The sequence below is a fragment of the Anneissia japonica genome, unplaced genomic scaffold, assembly GCF_011630105.1.
Source record: "Anneissia japonica isolate Jap-2015-1 unplaced genomic scaffold, ASM1163010v1 scaffold21_len1647178_cov195, whole genome shotgun sequence".
Classification (NCBI taxonomy): Eukaryota; Metazoa; Echinodermata; class Crinoidea; order Comatulida; family Comatulidae; genus Anneissia; species Anneissia japonica.
In genome coordinates this window covers 82,583-99,377 of record NW_022750455.1, presented here as the reverse complement: position 1 = coordinate 99,377, position 16,795 = coordinate 82,583, and the positions used below count along the sequence as shown (strand labels likewise).

The window sequence follows — 16,795 nt, the reverse complement described above, 5'->3', positions numbered from 1 at the left end:
ATGGTTGTGTACGTGTGTTGCGTTATGCTTCTTAATATATACAATATTCAGCTGAAAATTACACCTTGTTCTGTGCACACATATTTTTATGTTTACATTGAAAGACATAGAGAAGATATAATGAAGACAATGCCATTATTCACGGCATCATCATCTTCGCATGCGTTTCCTAGTACTTATTGATCACACTCCCACGTTAACAAAAATAGCAGGTATCTGGCTGCAAGCGATTAATAGAATCCTTTGTACCAGGTTAATAATGACAGAATGTTTCGACAGATACATAAATGTGTCTCATGAATTGATTGATTGATTGATTGAACATTTTCATGAAAATATGCATCCATATCGTTTGCAGTCTTAAAATTAAAAATTAAATATAGACATATAGGCCTAACTAAATCTGAAATCCACATACAAGTCTGTCATCTGTGTATAAGAGACAGTATATATATATATATATATATATATATGATAAACAGCGGTGGAAAAATCAACGGCCACAGCCAAGCAATTTCTTAAAAGCCTTTCGAAAGTCACGGTTAAAAAATGTATAAATAAGCGGATTTATTGCACTGTTACAGTAACCGATCCACTCGAAAAATAAGAATAGCAAATCCGGAAACCGACATTTATCACAAATGGCCGTGATGAAGTATAGTTGGAAGAATGGATACCAAGATAAAATAAAACCACCCATTATTATTCCTAAAACAAGTGTAGCTCGCCGTTCTCTTGCCTGCGCTAGCTTCCTCTTTTGACGCTCATTTTCTGTCTCTTTAGCGAGGAGTTTGCCGTTTTCTCTTGCTACACCGTTTTTATCCTTTGTCACAACTAGGGCAGTTTTATCGTCACCAATAGCCTTAGTCTCTTTCTGTTTATTTGCATTGTTCAGGACGGGGGTTTCTTCTTCATGCTTGTGCCATTCCCATTTGGGAGAGGAGTCTGGTTGTTTCTGGCCACTGTCCTTCTCATTGTCATTTTGCGAAGACTCCTGAGGTGATGAAGGAGGTTCGGCTTCATCTGAGCCACCACTTGGCTCCAAGTTTTCGACACAAGTGTTGTCTACATTAGTTGTCAATTCGTACTTCCCCTTTTTCTTCTTCTTTACTTTCTCTGATGACTTTCGAATTGATGTTCTGGCGTGTTTCTTAGCAGCAAACCAGATACGAATATATATGTAAACCATGATAAACGCAGGTATGAAAAATGAACACATAGTAGAGTAGATAATGTAGGCGTTATTGTCACTCAACGAGCATATTCTTTCACCACCATCGTTGTCTCCTTGCCATCCGAACAGAGGTGGTAATGAAATTAACGCAGATAGTATCCACACAGATGCGATCATAACTTTTGCTCGGAACGCATTTCTCCAGTGATTGTACTTCACTGCTTTGATGATTGAAAAGTAGCGGTCAACGCTGATTAAGCAAAGATTTAAAATTGAAGCTGAACACGCGTTGACGTCCAGGCATTTCCATATTTGGCACCATAAGCTACCAAATAACCAGTAACCAAGAAGCTTATTGACAATACCAAATGGCATGATTAGGACTCCCACCATTAGATCACTGACTGCAAGGGAGAATAAAAACCAGTTCTGAATGCTTTTCAATGAACGAACCTTCCAGATAGCAATGCAGACCAATGAGTTTCCAAATATTATAGCGATTATTACTATGGTCACCGCAATAGCTGGTAATATTATTTGGTAAGATGGGACATCGTCGTTTTGAGGATCTTTAGTGCCATTATACTTATACGAAGACATTATTGACGTTGCTTTTAGTCTTTGACGATGATAAAAAATAAATATATATAGGCCTATATATATATATATATATGTATGTATTTTACATATAAAAAGCAGATTGTTTTATTTGATTGTCAAAAACTTGAGTTTAGATGTTCCATTGAAATTAACTGTAAGACAGGCCTACTAATATTACATTGTTGTGGTATTGTGGTGTAAATTCCATATGTTCTTCAACTTGATAATAGCACATCGATAATTGAAACAAAAATCTACGTGAAGTAAATACCAAACGAGTGTAGTTAACGTTAGAACCAGCCTAGCGTTTACATATCACAGCCGCGTACCAATCTGAACGCGTTTCATGAGCGTTATTGATGGATGTACGTCTGATGAAATGCGCTTACTTTAGACCGGTAACCGCTGTCCTCTCACTCTTTCGCTCGTCGTCATTATTGCATTTCCTGTAAAATAAATAAAACACTGTTTTACTCATCTGAAATTTTATCAAAATCGAGACACTTCATCTGTATATGACGGTTTTAATAAATTACTAGGAACTACCGTCGATGCGGCTTACGGTTGATGGAAACGTAAGTCCAGCGTGTTGGACATCTACTTCGTCACGAAAAAAGATCCTTTGTTTAACATATGCAAACACAACTGACCAATAATATCGCTTTATCATATGGGAAGTATAGTGAGAGTTGGCAGTCTAGTAACGTAATCCATTTCATGTTGTGTTTTATCTAAATTCAATCAGATTGTCAAGCAATAATGGCAAAAAAAATTACAAAAAATACGATAATCAATATTAAAAAGTAATACAGAAAATAATGAAAAAAATTATGCAGTGTTTATACAATGGGGATACAATGCAGCTATCAATGGCTGTGGATTAAACACATTATACTGTACTGAATATTCTGAAAAGTAGCATGGGAGACAACAACATAATGCATTGGTGATGAATCGCCAGTTTAATAAACTTTTTATTTATCTTATAATAATGAGTTTTAATAACTGCATGTCTTTGTTGAAAAATCAATTAAACCTTTAGGTTTTATGACGTAGCATCACGATCACCACCACCAACAACAACAACAACAACAGCAGAAGTAGTATTATCAACAGCACTAGCACTAGAAGTTGTATTAGAAGGAGCAGCAGTAGTAGTTGTAGCTCCAGTAACAGTAGCTCCAGCAGCAATGAGCAACAGTAAAAGAAAGTGACAGCAGCAACAGTAACACCGGCAGTAGCAGCAGTATAGTTGTTGCAGTAGTACAGTAGTAGCTTTAGCAATGTAGTAGCAGCAATAATAGTATAGCTCCAGTGGCAATACCGTAGTATAACTGAGCAATGGGCAGCAGCAGTAGAGTAGCCGCAGCAGTAGATTAACGGCAGCAGTAGCAGTAGCAGCAGCAATATAGTGGCTCCAGCAGCTATGAGCAGCAGCAGCAGTAGTAGTAGTAGTAGTAGTGCAGCTGCAGCAGTGATAGTGACAGCAGCAGTCGCAGTAGCAGCAGTACTATACCTGCAGCAGTAATAATAGCAGCAGCAGCAATAGTATAGCATCAACAACAACGGGCAACAATTGTAGAGTAACAGCAGCAGCATCATCAAAATATTGCTCTTGAGTTCACATGCGTAACTTTACTTCAGCGTTTACAGATAATCGTATTTCATTGGCTGGTCCTTCCAAAAGTTATCCAAATGACGTTCAAAAGTCGCTATACGTTTGGAACATCAACAACTGCGGCAGGGAGATTGTTTCAACAATTAACGCTTCTTTGTATAAATGAAAATTTCCTGATATCCAGTCTTGTATGAACTTTAATTATTTTATGTTGATGGCTTCTAGTTCCACTTCTTTTGAAATTGATGAAATCAGTTACCTTTGAGCTCAGACAACGTAGGCCTATAGTTGTCACAGCTTTGAGTCATATTTACCAGTTAAAATCTTGAACAGTTTTATCATATCTCCTCTGATACGGCGGTAAGTTAGTGAAGGAAGTTTGAGTGGGATTAACCTTTCTTCAAAAGTTTTTTTTAATCCCGTTATTTGTGGGTTGTTCTACGTTAATACATTTTCAATGGCAATGATATCCTTTTTCGAATGGATGCCCAAACTTGATTAGCATATTTTATCTATGCATCAAATTTTCAAGGAAAATATCACTGCAAGTATTAATCTACCATATATTAGTAATAAAAACGAGTGAAATGGAAATAAGTTACCAACGAGAATGCAGAAAATAGCACGACGAGAATCACATTATTACTGTCTCAGAGTTATCACGAACAACCACAAGCGTCTTTTGGTCGCTATTATGATTAATGGCCGCTCTATCTCGACGAAATTAACAAAAATTGGAAGCAAATGGTTAACTTTTCTCTCTCAATTCTCCTCTTTTCTAGTAGTTTAGTAGATCTTGGAAAGCAACATTTCCAGTTTCTGTTTGTTCTTTCTAATTAGTTTCATGCAGTACATGTGTCGGAGATAAGTTACGCGTTACCGATGTCTATGATACCTCGCTGTTTGAAGACTGATAGGTTTGCCAATCCTGATTATAAAAAAAATAATGTTTTATGCTTCTTACAACTAGACAGGGATGTAAAACCGCTGTAATTCTTAGTACTCTCTAGAGTGATAGTATCATGATTTTTTTTAACTATGGTGCCTCACTGCGTTTAAAATTAAAATGGGTTATGTACATTTTTTCAGTGTGCATATTCTTTGGGAAAATTACTTTCTGGAAGACGCGAGGGACGCTGTGTAATCGATTGGGGAAGTCGAATCGAATTCTGGTAATTTTGTTTAAGCATGGTTAGCGGTTTGAGTATTTGACTCACTCTGTCGCACCAGTAATTATTGACAGACACATTTTGTTGTATAGTTTGTCAGGTAGCACACTTAATGTAGACATTGCTGCGAGTATATCAAGTCCACATGGAATCCATCGGTCGATGTCTCCAATTAATGTTGAACCATGCATATTATTACTAAACACTACTTGATTCTTAGGCCTAGCCTCTGGCATTGAGGAAACAATTCAAATAAGTATATGCAATCATTGAATTGCTTAAAGAAGATAAATTGAGATCGAAACATTTCTTCTTATATCCGTCAATCCCTTAACTGATAATCAGTCAGTTTAAAGGTCTACGAATACATTACAGAAACGGTATGCATGTGTTTGTGAGAGAAAAAAATGTACTCGCTACAATTGGAGACTAACAAATTAAAAATACACACAATAAAAGTATTGGGTTTAATTTTATCTGATAAACAGTTCTTTAAGAAAAATAAAAATCATCCCCAGGATTCGAACCCAAGACAATCCAATCAGTTGCTCTATGGCTGAACATGAGGTCAAGCCTTTACTGCATTGAAGGTTACCGTATTTAAAGTCAATCTATTTCACAGAACAGAATGGAAAAATATACATTCAAAATAATCAGAGAAACCATCAGAATACAATTAAAATGCAAAAATGTCCACTACATGATACTTTTTTTAACAATCCTGAACGATCCCCCACCGTTAATTTTGAGATCAATAAGAAGTCACAAACAATCTTAAAGCTCTGTCCACACTATGACATTTTAAGTGACAAATAAATGTCCATATTTGGGCGCGCATCACATAAATGTGTCACTTAAAATTATGATAGTGTGAACAGAACTTTAGATCGAGATGTATCAATTTCAGACACTGAATAAAACGATGCACTCTCAATAATAATTTTCATCACATCATATAAAAATATTTTTCCTTTAAATACATTTATAAACATAGTTTTCTTTCTTCACCGCAAACATCCATACTATTACCATATTAAACATACTTAAACCATCTTTTTGATATTGATGTCAATTACCCGTTAATAAAATCGAATCATTGACTAAGAATTTGAATTTAAATTCGAATTTTATGTAAGCTGCGCTGACCTGCGGCAAAAAGCGTAAAGGTTGATGATAAGCTGAATTCATAGCAACTCCATTACAATTTAGAAGCGTAGGATAAGCCGGTGACTTTATTCTCATTACGACCTTCCGAGTGACGGTGTTCATTGAAGAAAGTTCGATGTCAACACAGCTGGAAGACAGCTTAGCCCAGTTAAATCTCTAAACTAGTGGTAGCCACGGGTGTACGCTAAACACTATACACGTTTAACTGTTAAAGTGGCATTTTCATGCAGCGACGATTACGCACACGCAACAATTGGCAAGCGCGGATGATTAGGACTTTACACAAACGTAACACAAAACTTAGCATTTTAAAATTGTTAACAGGCATCGAAATATAAAAGAGAAATCGAAATGACATACCGGTAAGTTTGCGAGCTAGAGAACAATGTTTAGACGGTTATAGCATTTGCAAGAGCGTTCAAAGGATATAGGCCTATATACAATTAATCACGGGCATTGCACTTAGTAGAACGCAGTACCCGCGGACAAACTGCGGGCGATGGGCGGGGGAAAATCAGTCCGCATTGCCCGCGTGCTAGATTTTTAAAAAAAATTGTTGCATGCTGTAGTATACTGACAGCAAGTACATTGATCTATGATAATCAATATCACGGTGTTTAAGAGGCATCTATTATGACACAGCAGTTATTGTACCTTTTTACACTTATTGTTAATATTGGTAGAATACATATGGATTGCCTACTAAGTTGTCGTTTGATTCTTTTGTAATTGAATATATGTTGCATGTTTATATGCAGTTTTCCACGATTGCCCCGTGATCCTCGGCTGTATTCACTTTTATGCGAATACGACAACTTTCATAAACCAAGACATTGGTTTTGATAGGTTTAACAACATTGAATTTGACTGTTCATCTGTCTGATAAAAAAATTGCAATCAACGTTGACGTATGTGCGGTGTAAAACGTATGTCATTAAAATTATTTTATTAATACGAAGTGGCATAACTATCGTATGATCTTAATTCACACACACGTAGCGTGGGCTTATCTGATGGATGATAGCACTTGATGAAATAACTCCTTTAAACGGAATCTAAACATACAGTTGTGCAGTATACATTTACTCTTCAAATTCTTCGGATTGCCTAGCCAACCGTCGATGATGTAAAATAATAACAATTCTTTAATTAGAAATGTAGATTATGAAAATACTAAATTAATAAACTAAGTAAACAGATCGATACTAGAACATCAATTAGCCTATTGATTCAATTTCAAGGTCGACTAATGCCATACACTTATTATAAGAGTACTAGAGCACTAACTCCTGTTAAGTGCATTCGAAGTTGTATCGTATGTGTACTCTAAATGTTGGTTGTCGCATGGTATTATATTCATCCAATGCCCAGATATCATTTTCGATTGCGCCCTCAATCTAATATGAAAGTTTCAAGCAGCTCGGTGTACTCTCGAGAGTCCCGCCTTAAAACGAACACGAATTCGATTCATATATTATACACAGAAGTGTACCGGTACTTCATATTTAAATTAGTTACTGTAGTTGGCCTCTTCCTATGGCTAGGATGGGAAGAAAATTATTTTAAAGTAATATTTAGCGTTATTTATGGGTGTAATACTAGGCATTTAGGGGGCACTCTTCTTACGGCGGCATTCTTGTACTAATACACAAATCTGCATTGCTTCGTCACTCTGGTTGTCAACTCTAAGAATAATGCAGAAATTTGTGATAGACATGATTTTTTCAATTTTAGTCAGCAGTAGGAAATCAAACCGAGTCTATAATGCGTACCGGTATATAAAATACCGGTACTGTAGGTAACAAATTATTTCTAGGAAATGACAGTAAATAAAGTGGGCTTGTGTATATAGAATATATATAGGCCTAGTGCTGTCTCTTATACACATCTAGATGTGTATAAGAGACAGTAGTTTTATTTGACTAAAAAATATGTACATACACACACATGCGTGCGTTTTATAGATCAATTTTCCTTTATTATATGGTGAAATTGAGTTCTATGCTATTCGTTTATGACATAATGCCAATTAGTGTCACCAATTAGTGACGTGGTATTATCGTATTATGTTCAACCATGGTTCAACCAGCAATGACGGCTGACTGGAAAAAGAACCCGGATTTACATGAGGAGGCCGCTTACTGAGAAATTACAGGTGATGTTTGGCCTTACTGCTAGTCTGCAATACTAAATTGACAGATGATACGTTAACGTGTGGGCAAGCATTTTTGTAACTGCCTCGTAAGGGTTGGTTATTGGTGGTATCGGATTTCTTTAGAGATGCGGATAATGTTATATGTTGTGAGGGTCACGTCAGGTGCGATCGATTAACGCTCTTCACATAATATCGCTGAATCTGATTCATTTTGCAACGTTCCAAATAGACTTGTAATATTTCTATATGAAAATATTGCATAATGGTCGTAGGGCCTAGGCTTCTACAGTAGGGCCATGATACTAATTGTAGAGCATTGATAGTCAATTATGGCTATGCTACACGTTGTTTGCTTTTAAATGTGAAATGTTTAATGTTCGTTTGCTGCAAAAGAGAATTAAGACGAATCTCATCGTATATTTAAGCGACAATTTCATGCGAAGACATAGGCCTATATTAGTCGCGTACAGTAAATTCAGACAATTGATTATCAAATACACAGATTGAGTAGAGTGAAATAATTTGACTTCATGAACAGCAATAGTTTAATAGGATATCAACTACAATCAACAAATAATACATTATGTGTCATTTTCTATTGGACTAGTATGCAAAATCTCTACTTAATTACGTACAAAGTCCTATAATAATTGAATCGCTACTGCTTAAACCGCTGGTGGGTAAAATGAGGCACTTATATTCAGTTAGTGCAAAGTAGACCAGACGTGTCAGACTGATTTGAAGAGCTGATATTTTAACAGCAATCGCGCATGTATGACTACGCGCTCTAACAGCCAATGAATGATAGAATGGAACATTTCCATCAGGTATAGGTGGTTGAATTTGGCTTAGAATTATTTAGCTCATGAAAGAGCTACGGGTTCGGAATTAGTCTAGACCCATGGGTAAATAAAGTTTCGTCACCTTGTAATTAGGTTTATTATCTTTTCATTTCAATAGTGACGCAACAAACGATGTGGTGCGACAATGCACGTACCAATTAAAAAATTGCGGCGTATATCAACAAGGATATAACGCTGAGCACTGAGATATATCTACAGTTTGGCTGTGGAGGAGTTCAAAATAAGCCCTACAACGGATAGGCCTTATTGTAGGCCCTCTATAGACAGAAACTAATTTGGCCTATCATCAAGAAAACACTGGCGTATAACATCAGTTGCCTCGCGTTATAATGTTGTTATGCGTGTTTACACGTAATGTTACACGTCTTTCGCTAATACTGACAGAGTGGCGCTGCGTATAAATAATTTAACCGCAACACCATTTTCCGCGCACATATTTTCCCATATGGTGTTGGAATGAGATGGATAGCGCTTTATCATGTAACAGCGCTTAAATTCGGTTGGCACATTTAGCACGAAGAAGTGTAAGTGATTCTCATTAAAGTCTAATGAATTGTTGCTAATACCTGATGACAGGGAACGTACACACTACGCTGGATAGTCAGGCATCATCATCGAAGTGTTGAAGACATAAAAGAACCAACACACAGTTCGCCCGTTCAAAAAGACGAGTGATTTGCAATTAGGGTAAGTGTTTGGCTACTCCTCATCTCCATGTGGGAGTGTTCCAAATGAGTTATGTAGACAGGCCTCATAAACGCACTGACATTCGAACTGTACTTTACCAGGTACCCAGTAAACCCGTCTGGATGGAGACAACGTAACATGCGTGGCCTAAGGACAACAAAACGACCAGTAACTGAGTGCGACCGTAGCCAAGAGGCTGAGCCCTCGATTCGGGAGCCTAAAGCCATTCACATGTTCTTTCAACAGCTACACTTTGATGAGAACAGCCATTCTTGAATTACATAAACTATCATCAGAATTATGCATATGCTTGTCGATATAGCTGTTTTTTGACGTTCTTGGATAACTAAGACAGAATAACCTGTTAGTTCGATTGAAATAATAGAGTTCTACAACAAAATAAAGAATGGCACATTTATAAGCAACAAACATAATATTTTCATGAAGAGATAGTGACAGGATGGCAGGCGCACGAACGGCTATAATATATTGTAGCATTTAGGAAAATAATAAATGATCCCATCACGTGACAAAAACGATCAGCGTTTCTGCTGCCGCACAGGAGAAAACACTGCGAGATAAATTGTACCGTGATAACTTCTCAATTACCTAGCAAAATAGATTGAATGTCATTCCAAGTGACAATTGAAAAAAAAAATATAAACAAATTGTTAATTGCTTCCTACCCTTAAGGATATATACGGTGATGAATGAGCTCAAATCCGCGGCATTTGGGAGAAACGACGGTATAAAGAAACAGCCGATTGATACAGTACCATAGTATCCGGGTAAATAAGAGAAATCATCCAATTTGGCGTGATAACATACTTTGGAAAATCAAATCACTTCAATTCAAAATTAAGAGTGACGTAGCCTACATTACAAAAACATTTGGCGCGAGATTTCCGGGCTTCTGATGGCTCTTAATGCAATATAGGCTGCAAAACAAGTAGGCCTTGGCATTGAGGCCTGGATACCAGATGACGTAGTTTGTGGGAGATTCGATCATTGATGCTACAGGGATAATGGTGACTGCACACATGACTTATGTAATGAGAATGTAAAATTATTTAGCGTCATATTAATACACTGTTAAATCAGCTCTATGACTGAACACATATCTGTTGGCTAATATGTAAACGCATACACAATTACTGCGTAAGTAATAGGTCTATGCATTCAATTGTATTTTTAACCAATAATAATAATAATAATAATAATAATAATAATAATAATAATAATACAAATTTATATCTATATTATATAATAATGTTATCATTATGGCCATAGATAATTAATGCGTAAGTGATAGGTCTATGTATTAATTGTATGTTTAACCATTAATAATAACAATAATAATAATAATAATAATAATAATAAGAATAATAATAGTAATAATAATAATAATACAAATTTATATTTATATTATATAATATTGTTATTATCATTATCGTTATCATTATTACACTATTATTATTATTGTTATCACAATAATATGAATCATAAATAATAGTAATAATAATAATAATAATATAATACCGTAATTATAATTGTAATAAGCCTAATAATAATACCTGTAATAATAATAATAATATTAATATTAATAATAATAATAGTGTAATGATGGTAACGATAATGACAACAATATTATTATATAATATAAATAGGGCTATAAACATTGATGATGATAATGATGATAATGATGCCTTTTTTTTTGCCTTTATATATTTTAATATTTTATTAGAAGTGCCGCTGATCACAATATGTCCAACGTTTTACCACTCTACCCTATAAAGGCACGTACGAGGACGCTATATAGTAACATTTCCTTTCACTTAATGCATTTTTTTTCATTTGATTTGGAATCACTGAAATAGATCATCCATGTAACAAAATCGTCATCATTATCCCGTTTGTGATCTAATGAGTACTTTGGAATTGGTTATACATTTAGATGGAATCAATTTTAACGTGATAAATTATCATGTTTCCTAAAGAACAGGTGTGCTTTAATTGTACCACGCATTCATTTTTATATTTATCAACATTCAAAACCTAGTCCCATTTGAACATGAAAGTGTGAAAAATGCTCATTTGACAAGCATTAAAGTCTCGGAAAATATTTATGCGATGAAGGTTAATTCCATTCTAGCTTCAGAACACTGAAACGCCAGTACTAAATCAAACACAAAACATAAATGCATTTAAATGGAACAAAACGATAGTGAAAGCGTGTATATAGAACAATTTTGTCATTTTTCACTGCATATAAAGTTATGAAACATTTGCAGAGAGGAGTTTTTAACTGTGAACGGCGTTTTGCCCGAGGGAAAATACTATCCCACGTATTGAATTTTAATGCTTTACGCTCACTTGTTTTGAATCTTAATATAGTATTTTGTTGCAATACTAGTATTTCTGTACCAACTCTAGACTCTAGACACTTTTTCTAAAAAAATAATCTATTGAAACTATAGACACTACATCTTTAAAAATAGCTTCTGATTTACCTCATTTTTATGATTATATTAGCAGTATTTGCTATTGTTGTTGTGGGAGGTGGGCGGGGGCTTTAATGGTTTATATTATTCTGCTTATTACATTCACTATATTTTATTATGTTGACTTTTTTATTGATAGTATGTATACAGTATGATATTTTCATAACTAAGTAGTATAATGGTTATTGATTTCATTGGTTTTTTAGACTGTATAAATTGTCCTATTTCCTCATTGCCTCTTCAATAAACGTTTAGCTGTCCATATGCGTCAGTAAACGTTTTAATGCGTTTGCGTTTAATTATTTCAAGTGACTTGCGAAGGCGTAACGGGTTTTTGTGCGTTTTTGTTTGCTTCAAAACGCGTCTAAATTTCCTCAGTGTGAACTCGCCTTAGAGTGTATTTCGCACGACAAAATACCTGTACGTCAAGCTACATTAATTTGTGACAGCACTCCAGGTGTATTGAATGTTCTTAAACTTATTTGTTGAAAGGAGGAAAGTTTAACGTTTTATAGTCAAACCGTACCGTTTGTAGCTACATAAATACAATTCCGTGGCCTGACGGTTTGACTTGCTCCATCATTCTTGAACATTGAACTGGGCCGTTTTCAGAGCATGGAGTTATACTCCATCCATGTTAATAGTAAACCTAGCCTAGAAAAACTGTAACCCCACTAATCTAAATGTCTAATCATGTGTCGGAAAATGTTTCATTACATGTAGGCCTATAAATTTAATCAACCAAACCGTATGCAAATAGTTTGTAGTGTGAAGGGTTAACACGACTCGCTCTACAGCTCAATAAGGTAGATTTACAACTTATATAAAGAGACAAGCTGTGGTACGCAATCCTTTTGGGTAAGAATACATGACGATTTTGGTACTTTAATAATGGTCAATATATCGACAATACAGACACGCGTGTGTGCGTTAGACCGATGAGAAGATGTAATTATACACGTGTATCTAATTAAAGCAACAAACAAAAAGAAAAAAATCTGCGTACGATCATGGTGAAGTATAGTAGTAGTGCTAATGACATGACGTTTGTACTCAGAGTGGGCAGATCTAATTAAGTTTTATGTGACAAAGTTTGTGTGATTTGCCCTATGACATGATGATGATGACATCACACCCATGTAAGCCTTATGGTAAATTAGTCAAATTTATCAAAACGCCAGGCCACATTTACTACTTTACACGTGTATTCAACAAGTCGGTAGGCTTAGGCCTATACGTTGGTTTCCTAAAAATTTTTGGTTGAACCATATACCGATTCGTGCTTAGGTCTACCATAGGGACGTTGGGTATACCGATTAAGATGACGTTTTGAACCCTACCATTTAATCGAAAGGTTACCGTATGATACGGTACAACGGTAAACCTATTTCACCTACATACTCCCACTTTAAAGTCTATCACACTTCTTTTCGATAAAAAAGACGTAATATTAAATACCGCCTTAAATGTGCCCACTCCCCCCCCCCCCAGCACCCACCTGGAATGGGAGCCATTTTCACTTGTCTTCGGTCTGTCGTTCAGTATCTCTTTTTTTCCAAGACGTTGACGTCAACATAGAACGCGCTAATAAAGTCCGAATTATTTCGGGGAATAATCAACCGTATTTATATAGCTAGGGTAGGACACTGCAGGCTATAAATACCTGAACGGAGGAGCTGCAGACCATAGCTTTCAACATTGTTGTCACAGATACTACATGGCCTATATCCGGAAGGCTTTGATCTGAGTAGTAGATGACGCGTTTATTATTGCGGAAAACCTTGTAATTCGATGTTAATTCATCAATCAATTTTAACTGCCGGGTATCAAGAAAAAGGAAAGCTAATGTTTTATTGCCAAATCAAATTGTTCGACTTACAATATACTAGGTATAAAGAATATTTCTGGAGCGTAACGTATGCTTTTGTCTTCAGTGAATTGTCTAATATTCAATACGCTAAACGTGTATATAGGCTATAAATATATACATATATATATATAGGCCAATATTCAAATTAGGTTTGCTGATTAGCATTGTGAATATAACATAATAGACTATATAATAACAATATAATAGGCCATAGACAAAATGACAGAAAACGATGGGTAAACGACATGCCCTACATTGATAATTAAGATAGCCTAGTATGTTTCGCCACAGACTTATGAATAGCCTAACCAGCACATTGAGATACCGGTATATAAAGTTTATAAAATCTGCATGTCTAGACGGCTGAATCAATATAAGGATGATGATGCCGGGTAGAGATACAAAAACTCTTTCCCCCATGTTTGTGGTCTGATCATTCTTAAATTTCTACGTCAAAAACAAATATGTTTTTTTTTGTTTATTCATTATAATGGCTGGGAACCTTTTCATTATATCAACTTTTTTTCCTTCAACTCCAGTTTGATAAGCTAATGCCTTATGGCTCTTTTATTTAAAAAAAAAATACAATGATTTTGGGAGGATTTGACCCAACTACCTGGGTTTAAATGGCTTCTTATTCACCAAGCTATAGCTACTATCTTGAACACTGGGGCTTGTGGGTTTCTCTGGTTGTTAGCTTGTGCAAATTTTCAAGGGAAATTTTTATAATAAATATGTCGATTATTTTGAGCGATTTGCAATACATTAGGTACGACAGCTAACTCAATTTTCAAATTCTCTTCAAGTGTGTTAACTCTAAGGTTACTCAGCCCTACATAATTACCAATCTAGAAACGCGTGTAAGCCGGTCTATCTCAAGAGTAAGTATTGACTGAAATTAGAAAATTAGCAGAAGCCACGCTTGTTTCTCCACCGTTTATTTTCAACGCGACAGTTTAATTTGACAACAAATTCTTCAAGAGCATTAAATAGAACCGCCGTCGCGCAACCATGGGCTACGATTATTAGAAAAACCATAATAATAAAGATGATAAACAACGGCTATATACTTACTTGCCGTGTATACACATTACATCGCATAATTGGTAGCAGTCCCGCATTAACCTACCTTTGTTCAAAACACAACAGCTCATATTATTCCATCTAACCGTTGTTGCAATAATTATCTGCTCACTCATTTATCCAAAAAGCTTTAACATGATATACCACGTCCATTCACAGATCATACTGCGTTATGACACTCGGTTTAACACGGAACAAATTGACACTGGTTGTTTATAACACGTTCCTTGATAATTTCGATATGCTATACTCGCAACACGCGTGATTCTGACTTTGCTTCGTGCACGGTTTGTGAACGCGATTCCCTCTCAACTGAGTTTGACCACCGCAGGTTTTATAATTCAAGTTTTAACTCATTTGTCACCGTTAGTAGTTACTCACGTGATCCTCGTCTCCAAGACAATAAATGCGCAGGCGCATCGTATTTCATGGGTTATTTTAAAACATGTTGTAGTAGATGCACTCACGGAATATCAGCAGCACGACGGTTTTTGTTTTTGTTTTTTCAAACCCCATAATTTCGGTGATGTTCTTCAGGTAAGAAGGAAGTAAAAATTCCTCAAAACATTATTCAAACACCATTGGACCAAAAATATAGGTCTATTGTAAGATACCTTGAATTGTATACTTCTTCCATACATCAGTATGAAAATAGATGCTAGTTATCGCCTCCTCAATGATCCACGATTGCCCTGAGAAAAAGAACTACTTGCATAAAAAAAAATCCGATGTGTCTGAATCTTAATGGTTTATAATTATTTAAATTCAATTTATTCTATTTTTTTTTTCAATTTCAATTCAATTTATTAAAAAAAAACCTCCAAACAAGGAGAAGCATCAATTGCACTCGAACTTTTTTTTTTATGATACCATTAATATATTTGTATATACATAAATGAATCAACCCATGTATAATAATGATACTATTTATATATTATTATATGCATTATTATCATTATCGTTATTAATATTACCATCATCATTATAGGCCTATTATTAATTTTATTATTTAATATTTATTGCATAATTTTGTTAGTATTATTATTTGTTATTTCCTGTTATTATTATTATTATGTAGAAATTGCTGGAGAATATGTTTTTGAAAGATTGGCAAATAAATATCCAAGGAGGTTTCAGTACCATCAGAAACTTGGAACTATGTTATCTGCTGTTTGAGGGCGCTCGACTATAATTCCGAAGTTGAAGAGAATGTGACTACATCAGTCATGTGTTTTTTTTTTTATGACACTTACGTTAAGCCTGTGTTACATTCCTAGGCCTTATTTTAGTAGCACAGGAATTCATAGTAATTATCCGTTAATTACACTAGGCCGTGTATGAAAAACAAACCCGACAATTTTTAATAGATAGGCCTAATTCAAGTATGAACACAACGAGACCTACCAATTTGATTGGGGAAGACCGACGTACGCCCCTGTTTCTCATCGCAAGTACTCCTTTCATAAAATAAATCATAAATATAAACTGTCACCCACAAATTTAATATACAAACCTCACAAATTGAAATTAAGATTTTCATCTGAAATACCCCTGAAGTTATCACTTTCAGTTCTGTAATTCACATTGCAAATGTTCAGGTCTATAGACTTACTACGAATATTGGCAGAAAGGTACCGTAATAGCTATAGAAATTGCATTCATCATATTCGTTAATTGAATATTTGTTTTTCGATTCTAGTTATCAGTTATCAGTTTTAAGCTAATCACTTATTGAATAAAGGCATATACATGTTAAGCAACTCAGTAGGCTATATCTTAAAGGCCGAGTACTCACTGCGTCACGACGAATTAAATAACGATTCTTGCAAAACTTTTAAATAATAAATTTGAATTTAACGTAATGATTTTTTTTTCAAATCATCTATCTATCTACTTGCTGTGTCTTTT

At 35.2% G+C, this 16,795-nt stretch overlaps 1 protein-coding gene across 2 annotated transcripts; it reads right to left on the bottom strand.

Annotated features, from left to right (window-relative positions):
• Positions 1–454: 454 nt before the first annotated feature.
• Positions 455–15,205, bottom strand: LOC117121384 (alpha-2A adrenergic receptor-like). Of its 2 annotated transcripts, none has more exons than XM_033266576.1 (2): positions 14,879–15,205; positions 455–2,220 (listed from the first exon to the last, which is right to left on the bottom strand). In XM_033266576.1, exon 2 carries the CDS (start codon positions 1,772–1,774, stop codon positions 494–496), a length of 1,281 nt encoding a protein of 426 aa, XP_033122467.1. In that variant the 5' UTR covers positions 1,775–2,220; positions 14,879–15,205; the 3' UTR covers positions 455–493. The 2 variants fall into 2 exon arrangements, with proteins under 2 accessions (XP_033122467.1, XP_033122466.1); XM_033266575.1 differs by having other exon boundaries at positions 14,934–15,205.
• Between the last annotated feature and the right edge of the window lie 1,590 nt (positions 15,206–16,795).